General features: G+C 41.7%; 1 protein-coding gene across 1 annotated transcript in view; it reads right to left on the minus strand.

The window, feature by feature from the left end:
* The window catches only part of ptprt (protein tyrosine phosphatase receptor type T), a 266949-nt gene that overhangs the window by 181611 nt on the left and 60579 nt on the right, over nt 1–24759 (minus strand). The window contains exons 3-7 of the mRNA XM_070902667.1: nt 18358–18518; nt 17373–17483; nt 14000–14081; nt 12577–12692; nt 10681–10855 (exon numbers count right to left, since the gene is read on the minus strand). Of these exons, the coding sequence (XP_070758768.1) occupies nt 10681–10855; nt 12577–12692; nt 14000–14081; nt 17373–17483; nt 18358–18518 (645 nt within the window). The remainder of the gene's footprint in view (nt 1–10680; nt 10856–12576; nt 12693–13999; nt 14082–17372; nt 17484–18357; nt 18519–24759) is intronic.

The following is a 24759-nucleotide window of genomic DNA, read 5'->3' on the forward strand; positions in this document are numbered from 1 at the left end:
TTTTCCACACAATCTTAATGTTGGATAAAATTGTATTTTGATGCTTTGGCAACATTGTTTTGCCAATAAAGCCTTTTGAATTGAATTGAAAATTCAAATTGAGCTGAGTAATGATGGTCAGGATGATAACAGAGAGAAGGAGGGAGGCTTCTTCCTCTCCCTCCGTCTTTCTCTTTGAATCGTTTTTAATATTACGAGCAGAAGGAAAAGATAATACATTTCTTTTTCTCCTCTACAGATTTGTGAATTCCACTCTCTTTCCTCTCTTATTCTTTCTGTACTTCGCACACACACACACACACACACACACGATCCAGCCCGATATGATCAATCCAGCTCATCAAGTGTTAATGATTACCGGCACATGCTTCATATTGGATATGTTTTATTGCAAATGGCTGTACATCTGTTTTGCATAAATTAAAACTAAAATTAAAGATCAGTTCCCAAAGGTTCATCATTCAATACCTGTAGAATACAGAGCACCCAGTGTTGTCAACCCACGGCACCGACTATGTTTTTGAAAAGGGACCATAATTATGTAAATTATAGTGCCATTTTGTAAGAGTTTGTGTCACTTATAACCTGTACTTTTATGGAAAAACACTGCAAAGATACAAAATCATTTTCCATATCTTCTAAAAATGACTACAGAGCTGTCAGACTGCGGAGCTGAATTAATATGTCTGGTCATATCGACATAAACCAGACAATATTATTGGAAAATGCAAGAGTTCATAATGACGTTTGGTGTTTTAAACGTTATTGTTTTGGTGCTTTGAGCAATCAAATTACTGTGCTTTTGGAGAATTTGATCATTTTTGGTCTTTCATGAATTGCATTCGTGTAACAGACAGCACAAAGATCCCAAACATTGTTTGGCACGTGAAACTTTTGTGAGAGACTTCTGTGAGTGCATACCTTCCACCTACCCACCCTCGTGAGTGAACTCCACCCGAGGGGGAGAGGTCCGACTCACCCGTCGACTCACTACACAAGCCACCTGCTGACGAGCCCCCGCACCGTCCTTCCAACTTTTTACAAAGTCCAATGGAAGAACATGTAACCCTTTCAGGATCGTTTTGGTGAGGCACAAATTCAAACTCTCTCGGTCGCTGTCTCTCACCAGGTGCGCCGCATCAGCAGCTGATTCAGAGTCAGAGCCCTCCTCCCACGTGTGGCGTCAGCTCCGACCTCCACACGACCAAATCTGACAAAATAAGACGTATTACTCTTTCTTTACTTCAGTCTTTCTTTCTTTTTTTCTGTGCAGTCTCTCATTGTTATTTACCAGCTCAGAACTGCTACTGACTTTTATATAAACACATTTCTCCAAGTCCTGGGGATTGAGTGCTTTCAGTATGCTGAGTGTGTGTGTGTGTGTGTGTGTGTGTGTGTACACACCTGTGAGTAACACACTTCATACTCCCTCAGGCCTGTTACTTGGTATAATGAATTCAGCGCTTGTACGCACACACACACACACACACACACACACACACAGTGGGAACATTCGTCTCCACTGCCTGGTCACAAAGAATACTTTAATCAAAAGACTCAAAGCACAACGACACAGCCTCCATCTATCACAGAGGATAGACGGGAGATATGGAGGAAAGAAAGAAAGAAAGAAAGAAAGAAAGAAAGAAAGAAAGAAAGAAAGAAAGAAAGAAAGAAGAGGGGGGGTTGGGAGAAAGCAGAGTATATTTTACACTCATGGGAGAGCCAAGAATCATGGGAAATGAGATCTGATTCCTGACTCCTCACAGCAAACTCAGTGTGGCAGACAAACACACGTATAAAAACACACACAAAAACATAACAAACAGACATGTGAAAACACACACACAGTCAAACACAAAACCCTTTAACATATATTCATCCACACACACACACACACACACACACCTCGAGGCTGTGCAGGTGCTCACAGTCACTGTTGTCAAACTAATACTTCATTTAGTTATTTGAACTCTTGAACCTTTCAGTTCTTAAACGGTAAATATTAGACGAGGGTAATGGGAGGGACTCATTACCATTTATTATTTTTTGAAGCGGTAATTAAATATAATTTATGTTAAAGGGGCTCTTTGTTGACCTTGTTCACACAACGTGTAAAAGGTTGTTTCCAAGGCAGACACTGACATGTCATAGTACAAAGAGCACAAGTGGAAGCAAATAACATTAATAATGGCTCCACTCAGTTTAGCTGCTGTAGTTGCAGCGGCCTGGTGTTACTCCTGCTGCCTCACAGGCGTCACATCTACGCTCCTTTGACAAATCAAAATGCCTGCCGTAAAATAGGCCTAAACACAATTGGCTTGGTTGGTTCAGCTCAGAGGAACCCTGGTATAAACGGAGACTTTAGTTGCATTCAAAGTGAAATCAGGTGTGGTTTGTTTGTGGTGTGAATGAAACTACAGACCAACCACAGACTCTTGTGATGTAGCGTGAATTCAAAAGCATTAACTAATATATTTAATTCATTATAAAGTAACGGTGTGACACAGGATGTGTCTTCTCTTTTACTCGGTTTCTAGCGCTCACCTTTGCTGCAGTATTAGTCTTGTATTAACCGCATTTCTTTCTAAACATGAAAAGCACCTCACGTGGGACTCATGTCGTCTCACTTTCACGTCAGATTGTGGCTATCTGCAAAGTTTTTTAAGTTATTAATGCTGTCAACAAGGACCGTATTAAGGAGACGAGGGTTACAAAGCCAGGCCATCTCATCTTTTCATAATAACTACGAGTGCAAACACAGCCTTTGATTTTAAGCCTATTTCCCCAAATTTGTGAGATCGTGTCACATAACCACATCAGCTCCGTCAAAGTGTCCACGAACAAGACAGTAAACTTCTACCTGCTCGCTTACTGTAAGCTGCTGAGGAGAAAAGTCCCAGATAGAGCCTCAACTCTGAAATGCAAAAACAGGCAGAGAAGGTGGGAGAAGTTGAGGGCAATGGAGGAACGACAGCAAGAAAGAGCCTAAAAGAGACATTTATCTTCTTAGTGTCTCCAACGAAATGAGAATTAGTCTCAAATCTGTCGGCTTCACAGGAGCGAAACAGCAGGACGCCGGTAGTGGACACGTCTCTCCTCCTCACTCTGAACCACATGGACGTACAGCCGGTGAAGCAGGTTGGAGTTCACGAGATGGTGACAGAAACCGATGATGGGATTGAACCTGTCAGCTTTGGCTTGTCTTCTTCTCTGGTTTTCTCCTGGTGTCGTCGCAGAGGTGTTTCTACGTCACTAAAATAATCACCCTTCTTCCTTTCTTGCCGCATTTTTACTTCTTCTTTTCCTCCTCTTCACGTCTATCTTCTCCCACTGTTTTCTCCCATCCTTTCTGTTCACTTCTCCTGTTATACACTTTCTCTTCACCTCTCTTTACTTCCTTACTGTCATCCTGGTTTCAACTTTTCACCTCCTCGCTGCATCCTCCCCTCTCTGCTCCCCTCAGTTCTCACTGGCCCTCTGTCTACTTCTTCTCCACCTTTTTCTTTCCTTTTCTCACCTCCAGTCCTCTTCCTCCTCTACTGACTATACCTGTTCATGCATTACTTATATTTCTCTTCAGAAATTCTGTGTGAAGTGTTCACTTTCTCTGACACACACACACACACACACACACACATACAGGCCGATGCACATGAAAGAGCAATGGACATGGAATACCAATGACATGACAAACTGCCCAGCGTACACAACACAACACAACACAACACACACACACACACACACATACCCCCTAAGGCAAGCCCTAAGGAAGTGGTTAAAGAGTCAGGTGGAGTGTACACTGTATGGTTGTATGCTTCCCTTCACACACACACACACACACACACACTCCCTGATGTAGGCAGATAAACAAACTTGCACAACTTTTCACATAAAATTCAGGTTGGTTCTTTCAAGTTTTCTTTCTCCTCTGGGAGCGAATATTTTCCTTGTCTCATCTTGTGTATACTTCATAATTTTGTGTCTGTCTCCATTGCTGCAAAGTGTAATACAGTATGTACTAACGGAGCCATGCTTTCATTTTGAAGGAACGTCAGATCAAATTACAATAGTTTTTGTAGGTGGCAATGTTTTCTTTGTCTGTTCAGCCACAGCGGCGATCACATCTCAAGCTAACTATTCAATTATGCTGTTTCTTGTCCAGAAGTATCAGACACATTACATCCTGTGTGCCTGAGAATGAGTTTTCCCCAGAAAGAAGAAGACCGTGTACTCATAAACAGAGGCCTTTGAGAACCTGAAATGCAGGCTTTATTCCAAATCCCTCCCTGGTTTATATATAAAAGTATATTTTATCATATTTCATTAAACAGCCTTCCTGTTTTTCTCATATTTTTCCTTTTTAATTTCCTGTTAATGCTGTTTGTTGTTAACTCAATGTTTACCTTTTTTTAACAGAAACAGGTTTCTCACTCAGAAACTATTTACAGTTGCTCGTACTCAACGTTTCCTTTAGATGTTTCACACCGAGGGGCATAATCCACCTCAAATGACTTGGATATTACTTGAAAACCAGTTTTTAGTGAAGAAATCACTGAACTTTAAGATAACTTGAGCCTTTAAGAAGGTGGCATCACTTATTTAAATATTATGCTACAATTGCCAACTGCTCGGTAAAGGTAACTGTGAATGTTTGACATCTCTTATGTGTGCCTCTTCAAATGTTTGACGTCTCATCTTGGAATAAAACTCCTCACTTGGAAGTCAAACATACTTTTCAGGCAGTTATTTTTTTTTATAAATTGGAGGTTGTGTTATGTTCACACCCAGTGGGAGTTCAGAGCGTCAGCGGGCTTCCACAGATCTGACACGTAGGGCTGAGCTGTCCACTTTCCTATTGATTTCCTTATCAGGGAACAGACACATAGAAGATGGCGGGAATGAGCTTTGGGCAACAGAAAGCTCTGTGGACAAACACACACACACACTCACAGACACTTGCACACTGCGGTGGCACTGCTGGGTCTAATTCTTGGACTACAAACAGGTTTTATGACCACCCAGGGAGACTTAGAAAGATGTAGCAGCATTCCTGGGGAACTCACGCACACAACGCACACACACTCTTCATGGTGTCCACAGGGCGCCGGCTGACAGTGGCTCTCCTGGATCTCTGCTACGCCCCACCGAGTCTGATCTCTGACAAACAGAACACACACACATTTGCTGATTCCCAAATGCCCATACGCAACACAAGACAACCACACGCACACACTGAATGCAGATACGCAGCCCAAATGCAGCCTTCACTCACACTCCCCGAGACACAAACATGTCAGCATGCAAGCTCGCACCCTCCCTGACACACATACGCACACTCACACAAGCACAGCCGGGGGTATGGTTGAGACCTTGTTGCCCCGGGGCTTTGACTGCATCTGTCCGACAAGAGCCATACAAATGAGAAACGCACAGGAGCAGAGAAAAACATCTGTGTGTGTGTGTGTGTGTGTGTGTGTGTGTGTGTGTGTGTGTGTGTGTGTGTGTGCAAACTTCTCTGAATCTGTGGGTATCTGCTTAGCAAACTGTGCGCGTAAGCTTGAATGCAGATTTTCACTGACATGTTATTCAAGGAAATCGTTTTGTTGTGTGATCAAACTGGACACTGGTGTGTGTACGAGCATGCACGTGAGCATTTGTCTTATTACGAATGCATCTTCTTTTAAGAGTAACCTTTACACCCCTCTTCTGCTTTGCTTCATTTTTATACGTTGTCTTTTATCTCCGTTTATACTTCCAAGTATTTCCATTAATTCCAGTCGAGGTGATGTTTTTCTCGTGACAGCGAGGATATCTGTCGGTACCGTTTACGCAAGGACATGTCCTTTTAAAGGGAAAGGAGGGCGGAGGTTGCGTTCACAGCAAATCGCTGTCGCTGCGTGTTTTCTTTAACATGCACGGTATCAACTTTAAGAGAGGTGTGAAGCGAGGCGGAGGCGTGAATAAGGGGAGATTGAGGAAGTGAGGAGATGAGACGGAGGGGATGCTCGGTGATGAAGAGATGAGAGGAGAGGTGTGAAGTTGAGCATTGTATTCAATAGATTTTCCTTTCTGCCTTTTTTTTGCTTTCATCGCTTTCTTCCTCCGACCTTTCTGATCTTTCACCGCCTTCGGTTTTCTGCAGTATACAAAGAAATCTTTAAAAACAACGAACAAACATGTGGTAGTCCGTGCATTGAGCTATTTGTGGTAATCTTTCCATTTTCATAACAATTGTTAGTTGTCTATGAGTAAAATCCCCTATTTCATACAGTTTTTTATTGAGATATTCTTTCTTTTTCATCAAGGTTTATTATAAAAGACTACGGAATCTAAAAGATGTTGTTCTTTTCATTCGTTTTTTTTCGTGCTTCTAGTTGAGCTATGATATTTTTAATTTGCTGTGTTGTTTATTGTTTAGTCAAAGCTGGTCTGTTGTTCTTTAATGAAAAGAGCATTACAAATGAAATGTGTTATTATTACAATTAGCACACTTGTTTCAGATACATTAGTACACTTTACTTTCAATACATATATAGTTTTACTTAAAGCCACTAAGTTTCTGCCTTTGGTGCCCCCTCTGGTAATATAGAGGTAATACAGACCTGCTGCACGTGTCCACACAGACAGCGTTGCTCTGCTGTTTGCCTTTGAACTGGGACTATAGCATTATCGATATTATTCAATCGACCATCAATAATAAAATGTTGTAAATGTAATCTTTATCTAGCTTGGACAGAAAAAGGTTAAGTGTTGAGTTAAAAAGAACTGTTTTTTTATGACATTGAAACTGCAGTGAAAGGCGTAATGTTGCTTGTATGATATCAATATGACAATCAACAGATGGGGGAAAAAATAGGCAACGCTCCGAATCTCTAGATGAGGCGCCGCTGCAGCGACGCCCGAGACGTATGCCAGCAGAATAATTTGCTAGATGCTCCACTAAGGCTACTGGCTTTACAGATTGTACACCCCCTTGAGGCAAATTGTGATTTGTGATAATGTGCTACATAAATAAAACTGACCTGCCTTGACTTGACTAGTCCTTTTACTTTCGAGTGAGTATTATTCAGTTGAGGGCTTGATGATGTTAAATGAGCAGGACCGAAGCCATTTGTCCAACTCCGCTTTCAAAAAGAACGTTTGCTAGTTTGATTCCGAAGGTTTGATTTCAGCTGTCTTTTTTCAGTTAGTCAGCAAGGAAAACGATCTGTTCGGCCAGCCAGCAGCAGTGTCGTGTCACAGATTAACATGCATGCATGAGCACACACACACACACAAAGAGAGGGCACTGTAACAAGTGTCTCTCTCCTGATTCCCCTGGTCACACCTGGCTGAACAACACACTAATTAACCCTGATTTCACTTAGCAGCTCCGGAGAACACACACATACACACACATACACTCACAAATTAATTTGGACACCTCACACATGAACACACAAATGAAAAGGCTATGCAGATACACACACCAAGAGACAAATTAAGCTGCACACAGATGATCCCACCACACATGAATGAATAGAATGAAAAAAAATTCAAAAATACACAAATGTACAAATCAAGAACGACAACACAAGTACACAATTTTAGCAACAAACACTGTGCACACAAAGGGCTTCAGGGAGGTGTGCTCATGGATGTGCTTGTGTAATATTGCATTTCTCTCTTGTTCACTGTGTTGGCATGGGCTATTCCCCTGGCACAATGCATGGCTGACAGCACCTGAGCCACACACACACACACACACACACACACACACACGTGCACAAACACACACGTGCACATACATAGGACAAACACAGAAACACACAGATGCCAAGAGACTCATTCAGCGGGGTAAGCAACACACACACATTTGGACGTCAGGAGTCTGTGTGTTCTGCTAACAGATGGTAATGACAGTTTCAGTCCCTGGACTATCATCTAATCAAAACAGCACACACTCACACAAACACACACACAATCCAGCCTCCCTCCAGATTAAACATCCTTCACACAAAATAAGGTTAACAGCATAATTCATACCAAATATGCATTGAGAACATAATTTAGGCAAGTGCGCCTCTACATTTAAATGTATTTCAGTGATGCAATTTAAATTCCATTAAAAAACAAACAGTTCAATTCCCCCTTCGCGCCACAGGAAGATATTTTTTATGTTTGATAGAAATAAGAATAAACATAATTCACATAGAACAGCTTAACATAGAGAGGTGTGCTTGTTCAAATGCGTAGGTCTATCAGAAATCCAATTTAAACTGAAAGCATTTTTATTGTTAGAAGAAACACAGCAGATGATAAATAGGAATAACAAAAGTGTCAGTGGCATGTTACACTTTAACTCCACAAGACATTCTTCTGTGTTTCTACCTCGGGGTATAAATTTGGGTCACGGTGCAACACAGAGTGCTGTCAAAAGGCGACTCCAGAGAACCAACCGACCAGGCATAAACTCCGGTTTACAGCGACTGAGCACACACGGCTTCGGTGTCTTGGTCAAGGACACTTAAAACGAGAACACAAAGTCTGAGAGAAGTATTTTCTCTGCTGGTTAGCTCTTGTGTTGAAGGATAAGAGACGCGGGGAAAAAAAACATCAGCGGCTGTGCAAGGATACACGTAGGAGGCCCGGTGCTAACTCTTTAGCATGCAGAATTTTAGGACAGTAGAGCGCCATGCTAACAATTTAGCTATCACAATGTGTCAAGTGATAGCAGGTCGGCGCTTTGAGTGAAAGAAGGCTCGGTTAGGGATAGGAAGTTCTGCGCTAACACAATGCTAACGCTTTAACATAGCCGTCTCAGTGCTAAACGATAGCACAATAACGATAGATAGGAGGCTCACTGCTAACAAATTAGCACAAATTATGTTGAGCGATAGCAGGCACGGTGCTAACACTTTAGCATACAATATGTTAAGTGATAGTGGGTCAGTGCTAACACTTATGTATAGAATATGTTGAGCAATAACAATGCTAATATACAATAGCGCATCAGTTCTAATCAGTGACTGAGCACACACGGCTTCGGTGTCTTGGTCAAGGACACTTAAAACGAGAACACAAAGTCTGTGAGAAGTATTTTCTCTGCTGGTTAGTTCTTGTGTTGAAGGATAAGAGACGCGGGGAAAAAAAACATCAGCGGCTGTGCAAGGATACACGTAGGAGGCCCGGTGCTAACTCTTTAGCATGCAGAATTTTAGGACAGTAGAGCGCCATGCTAACAATTTAGCTATCACAATATGTCAAGTGATAGCAGGTCGGCGCTTTGAGTGAAAGAAGGCTCGGTGATAATACTTCAACGTTCACTGTTTTGAGGGATAGGAAGTTCTGCACTAACACAATGCTAACGCTTTAACATAGCCGTCTCAGTGCTAAACGATAGCACAATAACGATAGATAGGAGGCTCACTGCTAACAAATTAGCACAAATTATGTTGAGCGATAGCAGGCACGGTGCTAACACTTTAGCATACAATATGTTAAGTGATAGTGGGTCAGTGCTAACACTTACGTATAGAATATGTTGAGCAATAACAATGCTAATATACAATAGCGCATCAGTTCTAATCCTTTAGCGTACACTGTTTTGAGAGATAGGAGCTCATGCTAACCTTTTAGCAAACGCTATCTTGACCAATAGGCTCAGTGATCTGTAATAGCCCTATGCGTGTTTAGTGATTATAATCTCCACGCTAACAATTTAGCATCAAACAATTTAACGTTGAATCACTTTTCTTTATTCTCACACCAAGTAGGCTGAAGTCCATCAGCTGAAGGTGGAGACAGAGATGGATAAATACACAAAAGTGCAACAGAAGGAGACGGTAAAATAATGTAATTATGTCTGACGACAACAAATAGCTGCGATGCTAAAATCCCATCAAAGGCCTTACAACAACATTATCTAACCTCCTCAGTACGTCACAGTCCTCCTCAGTAGGACAGCACTATATTTCCTGTTGTTGACATGAACCACGGGATTGAATCGCAGAGATTCCCTCATATTCCTGCCCTGTATTGAGTGTGAGCGCAGAGCTGAGTGGATCGCATTAGAGGATTTGAATGTCCTCAACGAGGGGATTTGTTGAGCAGCACAGATAAATACAAGAGGGACAGAGGAAGCAAGAGGTGAGAAGGGCTGAGAGGAAAACACTGGATGGATATATACTTCTCATTTCTTTTGTTAACAGACCCGGCCAAAAGGGTTCATGGGCTGTACTCCACTGTAAACAAACAAACAAACAAACAAACAAAGTGTTGTTATCTATTTCAAACCTTGAGAGTACGGGAGGGGACATGAGACACTGGAGGGAAATGAACTGAAAAACTGACAGAGACAAGTGGAGTGAAAGAGGGCTCATTGTGAGTTCTAGTCACTACTCTTTAGTCTGTTCAGTATTCTGTCCTCAGTGTTCTCACAGCACTAATGAGCAACAGCCACACACACACACACACACACACACACACACACACACACACACACACAACACAAGCTTGTTTCTCACTTTCTCTACATTAAAGAAGTTGTCCCATTTTACAGCATCCACACTGATCAGATTTGTCAAGCGCTGCTCTTCCTTCACCCATTTCAATTCATCGCCAATACTCTTTTATGTGACTGGCATTTGGCCCTCCACTTGTGCTTTATGTGAAACCACATAAACCAGCAGAACGTACCTTTAACGATGAGGTCGGCGTAGTTGGACACCCCGGACCCGCCGTCTGATCGGATGACGCAGCGGTAGCGGCTGGTGCTGCGCTGGGACGTGTCACCGACGCTGACGGTCGCAGAGAAACGCCGGTGGTTCACCACCCTGGTCACCATCAACGCTGTGTCCTTACCGTTCCACTGCTGCGTGATGGGAAAGATAAGATCGGTCAATTCACGGCAAAAGCCTTGTAGCATGTTCTGACCGATGCTGGCGGCGTGCAGTTTTGCAGTTTTAACTTAAAGGATTTCTGAAGATGTCTTACTGGGGCATGAAAACCTTAATGTGGGGAAGCATTGTGTAGACCCTGTGTAGAGGGTTGTGTAGCGCACTTGCGTGTCTCAACAGTATTAAATGTGAACTGAACAGTCCCTGACTTTTTTAGCCTTAACATCTTGAGAAATGCATTAGAAGAGCTCTTGATTCTAACTAAATTCTTGTTGAAAAAATATCCTTTAAACTGGTAATACAGCAATTTATTAGTACAATTCCTTAAAAAGCTGAAGGAGTCACAAGCGTGTGATTAAAGACAAAAAAATGGATCAAACGTGAAACACAGGCCAACATATGCTGATATTTGCTTACTATTATTGTTCAAGCCTTTAAAACACTGGATCCTACACTTCCCATAATGCAGCAAGAGCGTCTCTTTGTTAGATCTTCCCAGCCTGGTAAACGCTTACACCTCTCAAACTCTGCACCACGATTGTGTAATGCTATGATAGCTGAGATAACCCTTTCACATCGGCCTTAACATTCAGATTTGGTGGTTGCCATCATACGATGTGATCTGGTGCAGGTTCTGAAGTGTTTTTAGTTCATATCAATTGACAGTGATTCCAAGAGGCACGCATCAACAAAGGTCACAGTAATGACAGGAAGCAGAAGCAGATCGGACATGGACGACGTGTACTGCTGCCGCTTTCTGCTTTGCATATGATCCCCACATCTCCAGATCCAATCTTCTTTTACCGCTGCAGCATTATCTGCCAATTTGAAGAAACATGCTTCGCACAACAGACCTCCAGTCAGGAGGGTCACTGCTCTCCATTGCAAATGTCATTACTGTACACAGCAGCGTTCTCAGTGGTATACACTCTTGTGCAGTGAAAACATGAATTGCACATGAATTTAAACTAGAATGACGTAGGCATGGATGCACACAATATACATACACACACACACACACACACACACTTGTCACTTGTACAGAGATGGAGTCATCGGTGCAGAGCAGAACAAGAACTTTTAATCAATCCTGAAATAGAGGTGGGAAGGCTGGGGGTGTACTTACTTACTTATTTATTTATTTAGTTATTTATTTTTAATAAAATGGTATACATAATTCATAACTGTATTTGCTACATTGGGCTTTTATATAATTTATATTCCTTATTGCAGAATATTTAATAGAATATTGGATGGATCAATAGATCCATTCGTATGCTGCCTCATTCTGATTGGCTGGCAGGATACCTCAGTAAGGTTCTGGTGATTAAACTGACTACATTCAACAAGGACACAAACCCATGTTTTATTTTTTAACTAAACTAAATAATACATTCAACCTTTAAAAATGGACATTTGCCAGTAGTGGGGGCCACGGTAGGAGGTCTGACGTGTGCTGATACAGAAAATAATGGACTCAGTGGAGGAAACTTCAGCACAATTTTTTAACTAAACTATATAAGAAATGCCACAGTGCAGCATTAGATTCACAAAACACACTGAAAATCTGCCGCTGAAACAGAGATTTATCTGGTATTATCGCGGATTTACTGCATTCTGACCCGCTACAAGTTCTGCATGTACACTTCCTGCTGATATCATTCATGCACATATTCACCGATAAGAAGGCACTAACCTGTAGCCAGAGTTTATCATGCTGAGACCATTTCCCTCCAGCAGTACACTGAAACGTTGCGTTCTGACCCACGTTCACCTCCACATTCTGCAGACGCAGGAAGTGAGGCGCTTTACCTGCAACGTACACAGTAAACAGACACTGTTAAACACACACTGTGTGATCATCTTGTTAAGATATTCTGTAGAACTGAAGGAGATAAAATGGGTTTTTGTTGCACCCTCCCAATGTTGGGATCATACGATGCATACAGTCTCAAACAAGGTTGCTTGTTGAGGACCATTTACAAGGAATAGAGGATCATTTTCAGAAATCCCTGGTTCCCCAGACCTACAGACTTTTTTTATTTTTTTATGTTGGGCTGCACTTGAGAAACATCCAAAGCTCCATAATCACATATTAAAGCAATTGGCAGGACACCGGAGGATGGCATCTTGTTATTAAAGACATGGTAGATTCACACTGGATTATAATAGCAGATGTCACTGGTAATAAGAAACAACACTTGCAGGAAAACCCACGACAATGGTCGTCCTGTTCAAATTCAGCAGAGGAATTCATGGGATGGCTTCGAGGCAGATGAGACTGCCAGACTTTGGGTGACTTTGGCCCGGCATTGAGACCAGCCAGCGACTGGTTAATTTCATTTTGACTGTCTCTGCAGACGGAGATAAGTCTAACAGAGAATGCATTGATCGTTTAACAATGATGATTCAGCCCGACGCTAACGGTCAGGTTGTTGCAAATGACAGAGACTTAGATATGAAGGTTGAATTTTATGTGTTATTATGTGTATTTTTTTTTATCTTGAAGTTTCTTTCTTCCGTCGTGAATACCTCCTCTTGCTACCTTGACTCACCCTCTTTGACTAATCTGATTAGTGATTGGCACAGATGAGTGTGTTCTGTGCCAGCCATTCAGGAAAAAGAAAAACCTAAAGCTTTTCTAACTTGTGACAAGATTCATTATCTAACAGTTGCAGTTTGTTGCATTCAGGCATAACGTCAGTAAGTTGAATTAAACTGAATGCATTTGAAACTGATACTTGGATGTAAAGAACGCAACACACCAATAAAATGCAGATAACATTAGAGAGCGAGAATGTGAGAGAGACTGTAAGTAGACAGAGAGAGGTAAGTAGGCCACAGAGCGTTGCAGTAAGCAGTCCCGAGTTTTGTGAAGCAAAGTGTTTCTGTCAGATTTGAGTGATGAAGACCCTGAGTTTGGACCTTCTTCCTGGCCCTCTGCAATCTGTCTGCAAGCCTCACAATCTGTCCTTTACACAGCCTGCGTGTGTGTGTGTGTGTATGTGTGTGTGTGGAGGAGATAGCTATAAAACAGATGATGCTCAGTGGGGCTACAGTTGTGCAGGGTCAACCATTACAAGACACACACACACACACTGATACACAGAGTCACTTACGGCAGGGGTGAGCCAGAACTCGTATGTCGTCGATGGCGATGAAACCTGGATGGCCTTGAACTGAAACTGCTTCAAAAATTACCTGAGAGGGGAAAGAAAGAAAGAAAGAAAGAAAGAAAGAAAGAAAGAAAGAAAGAATCAAGCCGAGCCACAGTTTTCTCTAAAAGCAATGAAAACTTTCTTTCTTCCACAAACTGCAACATCTTGACGCCCCTGCGAAGCTCATATGGAAACCCCAGGGGGATTTTCCACTGAAAGTCAGCAACTCTTCCTCTCTTCACTTCATCCCTTCATCCTCCTGTCTCCATCCTTATGCCAACCACATATGCCGTTCCTCCTCCTCCTCACCCAAACCTCCTTCTTCATCCCTCTTTTCTTTTTTCAAATCAGACCTCCCCTCTGCTCTTCCCTCTCCTTCCACTCTTCTTTCCTTATGTTTCTTCTCAGCCATCTTTCTCCTTTTCTGTCTCGATCTCTTTATATCTTGTCTGTCTTTATCTTTTACTCTCGTCTTCTTGTAATTGCTCTTTTGTGCCTTTCTCCATTTCTCTCCCTTCACATCACTCTTATTTTTTTCTGCTTTTACATTTTCCCTCACCCCGGGCTCGACATACACTCTCAGGGTGACAGGCAGTCAGCAGGGCTGTCAAGGGGCCATGCACTTCTAACCCACACACATATACCCATACACAAACACACACTGGGGACACTCACACACACACACCTCTGTGCTGTACTTGTCAGGATCCTCAACAGTATAAGCTGGGACTCAGTCTGAATACTAAAGACTTCTGGGCAGATTTTACTCTCTTCCATTCCTTCAAAAAATAAACCCCCCTCTCTGACACGCATGCCAATTTACTAGAAGTCAAAGACGCTGGTAAAAGTTTTTTTTTTTCTTTTTTTGACCTGAGTTATGGAAGGTCTTTGTGTGCAAAGTTCAGATTTTTCATTCCCATCATATTAATAAATCTGTTACACTTTTTATAAACAGAGCTTGCTGGTTTGAAGTGCATAAATCATAGTTTATTTATCTGTATATTATTGTAAAACTTACAATAAAATACAGATCTTTCATATCTATGACACTGAAAATGGGGCCATGTACTGCTATTTTCTTGCAATCCTTTTCAACACTTAAATACAAATTAAATGTGCCGCCCTGCAGACATCATGGTAGCTCAGTGGTCTAAGATGCATGTACGTGTAAGTTCAGGGTCTAAAATTGCAGAAGATAATCTGTGAGCTTTCTGTCTCTATGCTGGTTCTCACTGTCTCACTGTCCTTCATGTTTTCCTTATTGAAAGAATATAAAGTTTCTGCAGTGATTTCTCCATCTTGCAGGTCAGACTGTTTACGTGGCCACAGACCAGAACTGTGCAATGAAAACACAAGAGACATATTGTGTTTTATCATGTAAATCTATGTCATTCGTGGAAACAGTGTAAAACTGTTCAGTTATAGTGCAAATGCGTCCCAAAAAGCATGTCTTCCATTAAAGTGGTATACACTATAACCCACTGCGACGTTTAAAAATATTTCCTGTTCAAAGGAGAATGATAGGTTACCCTAAAAGTTTGTTCTTGCCCTCGCTGTGGCCTGTACTTTAATATGACAATGTCTTTGTCCTTTTTGAAAAAGAAAGTGTCATCTCACCATGGGAGTTGACTCCTCATTAGGGAGGGAAACACACACACACACACACACACACACACATTTAATGCACTTTTGTGCCTCAGAGCTGTGTGTGCGACACAGGGGTGCCTTCATTTCCTGAACATAGCTCAGTCATTAGACAGTCACTTTTGTGTTACCTCAATAAAATAACACAGCAGGATGTGTCTCTGCACATACACACACACACACACACACACACACGCCCACACACACACACGCCCACACACAGACAAACTGAGAGTCATTAAATAGCCACTGTTTTGTGTTACAATATTAAAGAGATACGCCAACGGAGAAATACTTTTTTTTTTGGCATTTTACTACCTGTTAAGTGTTGAAATTCAATCCACAGCTCCACACAATGGTCATGCTTTAGCTTAGGCTATACTGAGCCACTAGCATCAACCGACCTCTGACATACAGTACATAGAGCATGCTAAAGTGTTAGCATGTAGCATCATAGTCAGCGATGTTCTCGTTACAAAAATGGAGGCTTGGTGTATTCCTTTAAAGATGTATTAATCAGTATTTATCTTAATACTAATTCAAATGACTTCAAACCAACTGTACACTAGCTTCCACAGGGTTACCAACTCTTGTGCCAAATTAACAAGAAGCCTCAAAGCCACTTATTCATGAAAAAGAAAAATATATAGTTTTATTGATTAAAAGGCTTTCTCTGCACACAGGACAGCGTCAGAACATCAGGCTTTCTTTTCTACATTTCAGCCCCAATATTGGTCCATAAACTTTCCAGACAGTAAAAGACGCACACAGACCTCTCCAAGTCTGGCAACACTTACTCTGCTCTACAATTTCACAGCTATTACAAATTGAAATGTCCATAAAAATACGACTTGTAATGCGATTAAGACAGAGATGGGGAAGTTTAGATTAATGAGGCTCACAAATAATGTCTCCTCATGCCGTCAAACACACAGCGGCCTCTCTACTCCCAGGCTATTTAAAGGGTCAGTTCAACCAAATTACGACTAAAATTACTGTTTTTTTCTTGTGGTATCTATTCATCCAGGTAGTTTGGGTTTTATAGTCTAAGCTTTTTAGGTTGGTAGATTAATGAACATTTAAAATCTCTTTCCAGAGTCAGTGCTCAATAAAATGGAGCTGAGAAAATCCACAAATTTAACTGTCTACAATTCTGAATGGGCATATTTTCTACTGAAGAACCAGTTCATGTGAAAGGTCTGTTGAAATTTGCACCTCCATTGTATTGGGGGAAAGTCTCTGAGATTTGCCAGATTGTTCAGAAAAAAATAGACCTTTTTCATGGCAGACATTTTAACGTGACATGGCAGGAAAATCACAGGTGTCATAAATAACCCTCATAAAGGTGAAGCAGTTCTTGTAATGTGGGGCACAGAGTGATCATTAAAAAGTGAAACAGCCTCAGACGGGACAGTTCAAATGTCAAATATTGACCCATGTGCCTGACACATGACGTTAGGGAGGGTAAATATAGATCTGGATCACATTAAAAGAGGAGTCTCATCTCTTTTGCTAGATGATGACATGGTGGTCAAAGAGGAGCCTAATCACTATTATTGTTTTCATCATGTATCGTCTACACATGTTAGCAATTAGCTTTTGCAGTAATGTTACTAATGAAAGTTCATGCCAGCAAAGACAGAAAGAAAAAGCTTGTGTGTGTGTGTGTGTGTGTGTGTGTGGGTGTTACCTGATAGGAGTTAGGCCAGAAAGTGGAGATGGCCAGCTCAGCCTTCACCCAGCCTTCAGTAACAGTATCAGAGGCGTTCCATACTGGGTTACCCTGAGCGCCTCCGTTCACCTGCAGGCAGACGGTGAGAAGCGACACCAAACAATACAAAGAGATTCAGAGGAGTTTCAGAAAGTAAAACTGGGGAGTTTGATGGAAAAACTATCAAGGTCTCATTTCTAATATTCAATAACTGTATCAGGTGTAATTACTGTTATAAATGAGATAGTAATTACACCAATTAGGGACATTGCTGGTGCTACTGTTTCTTAACATTTAGACCACATAAACGACCAAGAAATCTTTCTCACTTGTTAAAACAAATTAGAAATATTGCTATGCACGTCACTGCTGCTAAAGGCTAACAGCCTTCTCAGCGATGTCGTTCTCAGTTTAAAGTAAAGTGCACTTATTCAATTCCTTAATTTTCTGACATTATTTCCTTATTTATGTTAATTGATAACTCAGTTACTTCAGGCATTGATTCTAAAATCCGGTAATTTGTTAATCCCTTTGCTCACTCACTTCCAGATCTTCGTCAGTCTCCTTATTTCATGTCTTATCTTTTAATACCTTTCATCCATCTTTACATTCCCTCAGTTTCTACTTGCTAGAAACACCATCCACAGCTCCCTTGTTACCTTCAGACCATAATATAAAACCTTCACTCTCGCAGGTCTAGACGTACCTCTGCTCAACAACACAGAGAATCTATCAATGTACACTTACACGCACACCCCCGTCCCCATGTTTACTGTTTAGTTATTATACTTCTTATTCTTAACACGTATTTGAGTCCACTGGTTTCTGCACATAAACACTATTTATAAGTTGGCTCACTTCACTCTAGTACTCTAGTACTCATACTGTCAAATGCAGTATACTAGGGCTAACTTTATCCCGACTAAAAGGGAATAGATGAGGTCTGTCACACACACACACACACCTTGATGTAGACGTTGAGCGTGCCCGGGCTGGCTCCGTCCCTGCTGGACAGGGAGTACAGGAAGTCGATGCAGTGGGTGTCATTCTCCTTCAGGGTGGGCATGTAAAGGTGAGCCTTCTGTCCCGACGCCCGACCCGACGCGTTCACCACCATGAACGAACCTTCGCCCACAAAAACAGGAAGAAGAAGGCCAGAGACAGTTCAGATGAGATCATAACAGATATTACAATGATTCACGCCAGGAAATTATAAGAATTCAGCATGAATCCAGCATGTTGTACATCTGGTTTTATTGGTTTCCGTTGTTTCTGCCATTCCAGCAATGTTACAGACAGAGTCTCACAGTATTACTTGGTTGGGTGATAGAGTCCAAAGCAGACTCTGTAGCAGACAGCGAGCTCGGACACTCATGCAGTTCTGTTTAGACTTCTGACTTGATTGGGATTCCACTGATGTACAGATGTATATGTACGCATATATTTGGGTTTCAAGCGAATGTCCTTGTGAAGACTTATCATATGTTATATATTATATTATATGTACTCTTGAGACCACACAGACGAGGAAAGCATGGTTTGTTTGAGCTTTAAGGTGCAGTAGGCCAAGATGTCGTCATACACAAGGGCAGGACTCGCAAAAGTAGCCATAACAATCTTTTGTAGAGTGTATTCAATATTTTATGAATACAATTTGTATGATTGTTTGATTTGTTTAATAAAAAGCGATTTGACACTGAAGTTTAAGTAAGCAAATTTTTAAGTGACATCCAGTATGAAAATAATCAAAATGACAGGATGTGTGTGCAGTTTGTTGTTTTATACAAGGACACAACAACCTTGTGCGATAGATTGATATCAAAAGACCAGTTTTCATGCCATAATTTCTTTTGCATCACAGATCAGCGTCTTCCTGGTTGACAAACGTTTCTTTCAACTTCCAACTGTGGCAGAGATCTGCTGCAAACAGAGTTTGTTAGACTAATTTTGTAAAGCACCCGTGTGCTGCAGAAATGGTCGGCCAGGTTTGTGCGGCTTTTCGAATGACGCTTGATGCGGCGAAGAAAGCGAAAACACCCCAGGCTTTTTAATTCACTGCCGCCGTATATCAGCGTCTTAATGTATCCACGCCCTGAGGGTTCTGAACCACGACGTAAAACACATTTTCTCTGTCGACTAGCGGTTTAAGTGTGTTTTAGTTTCTGCTTTATGGCACAGGATGGAGCTTTTATGGGTCGGCCGGCTCCATTTGGCTGACTGCCATCAGCCGGACTGAGTTAGAAGTGACTGGGAGACTATTTGGCGAGAGAGTGGGAGAGGAGAGATACTGAATCAAGCAGGTGTGACTACGCGGTCCTAACAGCGTCTGTGTGTGCATGTTCGTTCTGTTGCATGGGTGTGAATGCGTACTGAATTAATGTGGAACGTTTATGTCTTTTGCCTCTTTTTAATTGTGTTGGGACTATGGATGCATATGAACTGATGAAACTACCCTGCTCCTTTCTTTATGTTACACTCCATCGGTAGCCAATGTCAAATCCTGTGTGCTGATTCAGAAAATAAAATCCTTATATTTATACTTATGCTTATATCTTTTTTTGCTATTAATACTTTTCTCCCAAAGTGCATGTTTAGAAGATTTATAATTTAGGAACAAAACTCTTCCTAAATACAGTACTTCAGTGCAGATTTATATTATGTGGATTCTGTATAATAACAAAAAGGAAATCACGTAAGAAGTCAAGTAAGAAATGAAACGAAATGTATTTGTTAACATTTGTTCTTTCAACTACTGATGCGTATTGTCAGACACTGTTGCCTGGATGTGATGGCATTTTGAGTTTAAAGGGCAGTGCAGTGACTTTTGAAGAGGAAGGAGTGACCAGAGGAAGCAAACTTCCACACAGAAACACCCACAGTTGGACTGCTGTACTTGTGAGGACATTGTATTGACATACATTCATTTCCTAGAGGCTTATTGTAACCTTAACCTGACCCTGAATTCAACCAAAAAACCAAGTCTGAACCCCCAAATAAATGTTTTACTTTGTGGAAAGAACAGGTCTTATCCCCAGAATAACAATTTCACACAGACACACTCACACATAAGGCAAAGACAACTTCTTCATCTTAGTCCTGCTGAGTGTTTCTTTTTTTATTAGTAAGGATCTCTGAGTGTCGACCTGCGTGTGTCTTTCTGTCTCTTTCTGACTGGATGGATTTGTGGGTTTGGCCTGGGGAGGGTCTGCTGCTGACTGGTCCATTCATGACATCCTGCCTTTTAAAATGTGCAGGTTTTCCAGCAGTCTGACAGCAGCACTTCGGTTCTGTCCTCCACCATCTAACCCTTTTGCTTTGTGTGTTAGATCGCGTTAGGCCTAGTGCCCTACTTGGTTAGCTGGAAGTACATTTTGTAAATAGCAGAGCAGTTGTAGGGGTGAGCTGCCACGTATACATATATATATATATATACATATATATATATACATATATATGTATATACATTACAAGGAATTTGCGTCTGATGGTGCTTTAACAGATAATCTGACAGACAACAAACATGTAAAAATATAAAGGTAAATATATACGTATATATATACACACATATATTCAGATGCAATTCACAGTTCAGACTTTGGTTTGGGGACCGGGGACGTACCCCCCCGAGACGGGGGCGTATCACACACATGTGTGTATATGCTGTGTACACGTACAGGTGGCTGAAAGAGATTTCATCCGTCACTTCTACTTCGGCTAAATGGAGCTAATCCGCAGCAGCACTGTGTGTGTGTGTGTGTGTGTGTGTGTGTGTGTTTGAGAGTGTGTATGTACTGTACATGTGTGTCTGTGTGTATTGATACTGTGGAAGTTATATTACTGTGGGGGGGTTGCCTGGCAGAGGAGGAGTGTGTCTTATTACTGAGGTAAAATGAAGGTTTAGGTGTGCATACTGGCTGTGAGTGTGTTTGTGTACAGGTGTGTGTGTGTGTGTGTGTGTGTGTGTGTGTGTTAAAGTAATCTAGCCCAGGTCTGTAACCAGGTCCTTCCACAGTGAACCGGGCCTGATTACATTTCTTATTCACCTACATGTACACTCACTCACACACACACACACACACACACACACACACACAAATTCATAAAGCTTTATTTTTCTGTCCTTTGCTCTGCAAAGCTCTTTGTAAAGGGATTTGTTTCATTTAAAAATCTCTATTTAAGTGAAGTTGACTTGAGTCAACTCGACACCCAGACGATAAGTGTGATGTTTGTTAATCGGAGACTCTGTTCACCACGACAACAGTCTCCACGGGGGAAGCAGAGGTAACATGCATGCACATACATTCATGCATTTGACAGAACAAGCAGGTGCACCTGTACATGCAAAACGCACACACACACACATACGCACAAACAAAAAAGACACAAAGACCACCATTTCCATATGATGAAACATCACTCACACTCGGCCAGACACGCCTTCATTCAGTCACACACAGTCTCACACACAATAACACACGTAGACACACAATAAGAAACACTCATTTCACACGTTGTTTCCCAGCTGTGAGGTCAGAGAGGTGCAATCTGTTAACGTGAGAAAAACTGATGAATCTGTCTTCCATGTCAACACACACACACACATTCTCTCTCTGTCTGACACACACACACACACACACGTCAAAATAACTGGGTCAACTCAGTGCAACAAACGTTCCAGCACACACTGCCACGCGAGACCAGCTGTTTTCACAAACACTGTTGAGAGTTTGAGATTTTGCTTTCATTTTCCAAAGCCGTCTACATGAAAAGGAAATGAAAACTGTGTCTTTCAGCCACTGAAGTGCCTTTGAGCAAAGCATTGAACCCCCAGCTGCTGCAGTACAGTAGCGTTAATCTGTTTAGAATAGTATTCAGTCGGTGTGCAGGTTCAAAATACACCGAAGTGAAGTGTTAAAATAGTGATCTTACACACAGCGCTGAATCTATTGTCATTTGACCTGAGAGCTGCATTGGGAAAGTTCACACACATACTAACAGAAAGTGTTTTAACCCAAGAAAACAAGCTAATTCCCATCAGTCTCCGCGGTGGTACGCGTGTCCGTCTTCTGACTCCAAATGAAGTTATTAAGAGTTGAGATGTTTTGCCAAAGAGGGCGAGAGAAATGAGAAAACCTGGTTAACAGCGGGGTTTTCTCAGATCAATGCAAAAGGTGTGTCACACAGATCAATAGTAATACGGGCTGGCCAGTGAACACACAATACACACACACACACACACACACAAAATACACGCCCATGCTCAGGTTCAGAATCACATTTCCCAAAAGCCCGTTTAATTGCTAGTGTAATCACTGGTCAAAGATGTTTGTTCCAGGGTTCTGTAAGAACAACGGCCTCGTTCTGGTTTGTGTGTTGAAGCAGTACAGCAGATTTCCAGCAAGGCTGAACCACTGGCTCACAGTGTAAACTGAAGAGCAGAGGCTGAAGGTCTTCTCTTCTGCGGTCTCATTTGTTTACAGTCAGTATAAAAATGTCTTAAAGTCAAGTGTTAAATGTGGCACTTGAACACTTAAAAGAGCTGGTTGAACATATTCAAATGTACATTTCACTCGACACGACTGCGTACAGTGTTGATGTGGCATCTAGAAAGTGGATGTAAAGAATCTAAATTGATTTGTGCTGGTTTGTGTTATATAGACAGACAGGAAGGTTTACAGTGATCCTATGAAGGAATAATGAACCTTTACTGTGCACCAAGCTGCATGTGTGTTTCTGCGTTTCTGAGTTTCTGCGTTTCTGCGTCACTGTCTGAGTTTCTATTTTGTGTGTGTGTGGGAGGACAGGGGAGTTGCTGGGTCCCTTTACGGGAGCAGAAACTGGTTATGAAAAGCGTGGGACGCTGGTTAAAGACAAAAAGGTATCACACACACACACACACACATCATCCCACCTTCCCATTTAAAATCGTTTGGGGATGTGCTAGCTGTCATTTCTATTCCATTAGTAGCAGCAGGTTGCTTCGTATGTTCCAGTGTATTTCTCTCTCTCTTGCTCTCTATCTTCATTTCTCAACCAAACATCCATTTTTTTATGGATTTTGGATGCAAGAAAGGAGGGACGGAGACAGAACGAGGAATCCACAATGGGGAAGAGGAGGAAGATGAAAAATAAGAATAATATGTTAATATTTCACTGATTATATGATATTATTATTCTTTATTCTTTTTTTATTCATAAATATGTTTTTGTGTTGAGTTAGGAAGAGGAGTAAGAGAAGCAGGGAGTAATGGAAGGAAGGATGACAGCGAGGGAGGAAAGGAAGTAGGGAATAGGAGTAGGAGACAGGACAGGAGGGAAGGAATGAGGAAAGAAGCGACGCCGGAGCATCAGCTGTGGTGCAGACGTGACTCGAGCTGGATGACAAAATACACTGTTGTTGGGTGAAATGACTCATCTTCATCATCGTCGTCATCATCGTGAAAGTCACGGCAAAGGGAATCACTGGAGTCAGACACACAAACATCCCATTGGTCCTCGGCCCATTTCACACATTTAGTACACCCAATTCCCCCTGAGGTCACACACACACACACACACACACACACACACACTCACACACACACACAAACATGCAAGTGCTGGAACCCATATGTTCTGTGTCCTGAATGGATAATGGCCCTGCATCATCATCATTATCATCATCATCATCATACACGAACATATGCGTATATTCTATATAATCCAAGCTGCAGAATATACCACTGTATGTAGGTGCATGAGCACACACACACACACACACACACACACACACACACACACACACACACACGCCAACCAGGGCAGTTTGTACCGGTCCTCTTCATCCCCTAATTTTTTTCTACCACTCGTTCGTTTATCTTTCCATCAGTCTATCTAGTCTGTCTACTTGTCTTTATTTCTCTCATTGTGTGCACTTACTTGTTACCTTCAGATGTATTTCAGATGTATAAATGTGTCTCTGCCTTTTATCTTATCTAATATAAAAAAAGATATATATATATATATATATATATTTTAGAAACCCGGTTAATGATACAATCTGCTTCATTGATCCCTCACCACTTTGTTCTGTCCCACCTTTGTTTCTTCACAGGTTGTAAAGCTGATTGTTTAGTTATCTTGATACCATAAAAAATACTTTTATGAGTTTAAGTGCGATGTCGACAGCAAACACAGCGAATGATGATAACAACACATAGCGGTAACGGTGGTCTTTACAGCTACATACTGTGTCTTTATATCCCCCACATGTCTTCCTCCACCTCATCCTCCTTTCTCTCCCCTCCATCCCCGTCAGTCGTCTTCCTCCCCGCTGTCCTCTCTCCTTCCTTGTTCTAACTTTCTCTCCCTCAGTCTTTCTGTCTCT

Source organism: Enoplosus armatus, chromosome 3 (assembly GCF_043641665.1).
Source record: "Enoplosus armatus isolate fEnoArm2 chromosome 3, fEnoArm2.hap1, whole genome shotgun sequence".
NCBI lineage: Eukaryota > Metazoa > Chordata > Actinopteri > Centrarchiformes > Enoplosidae > Enoplosus > Enoplosus armatus.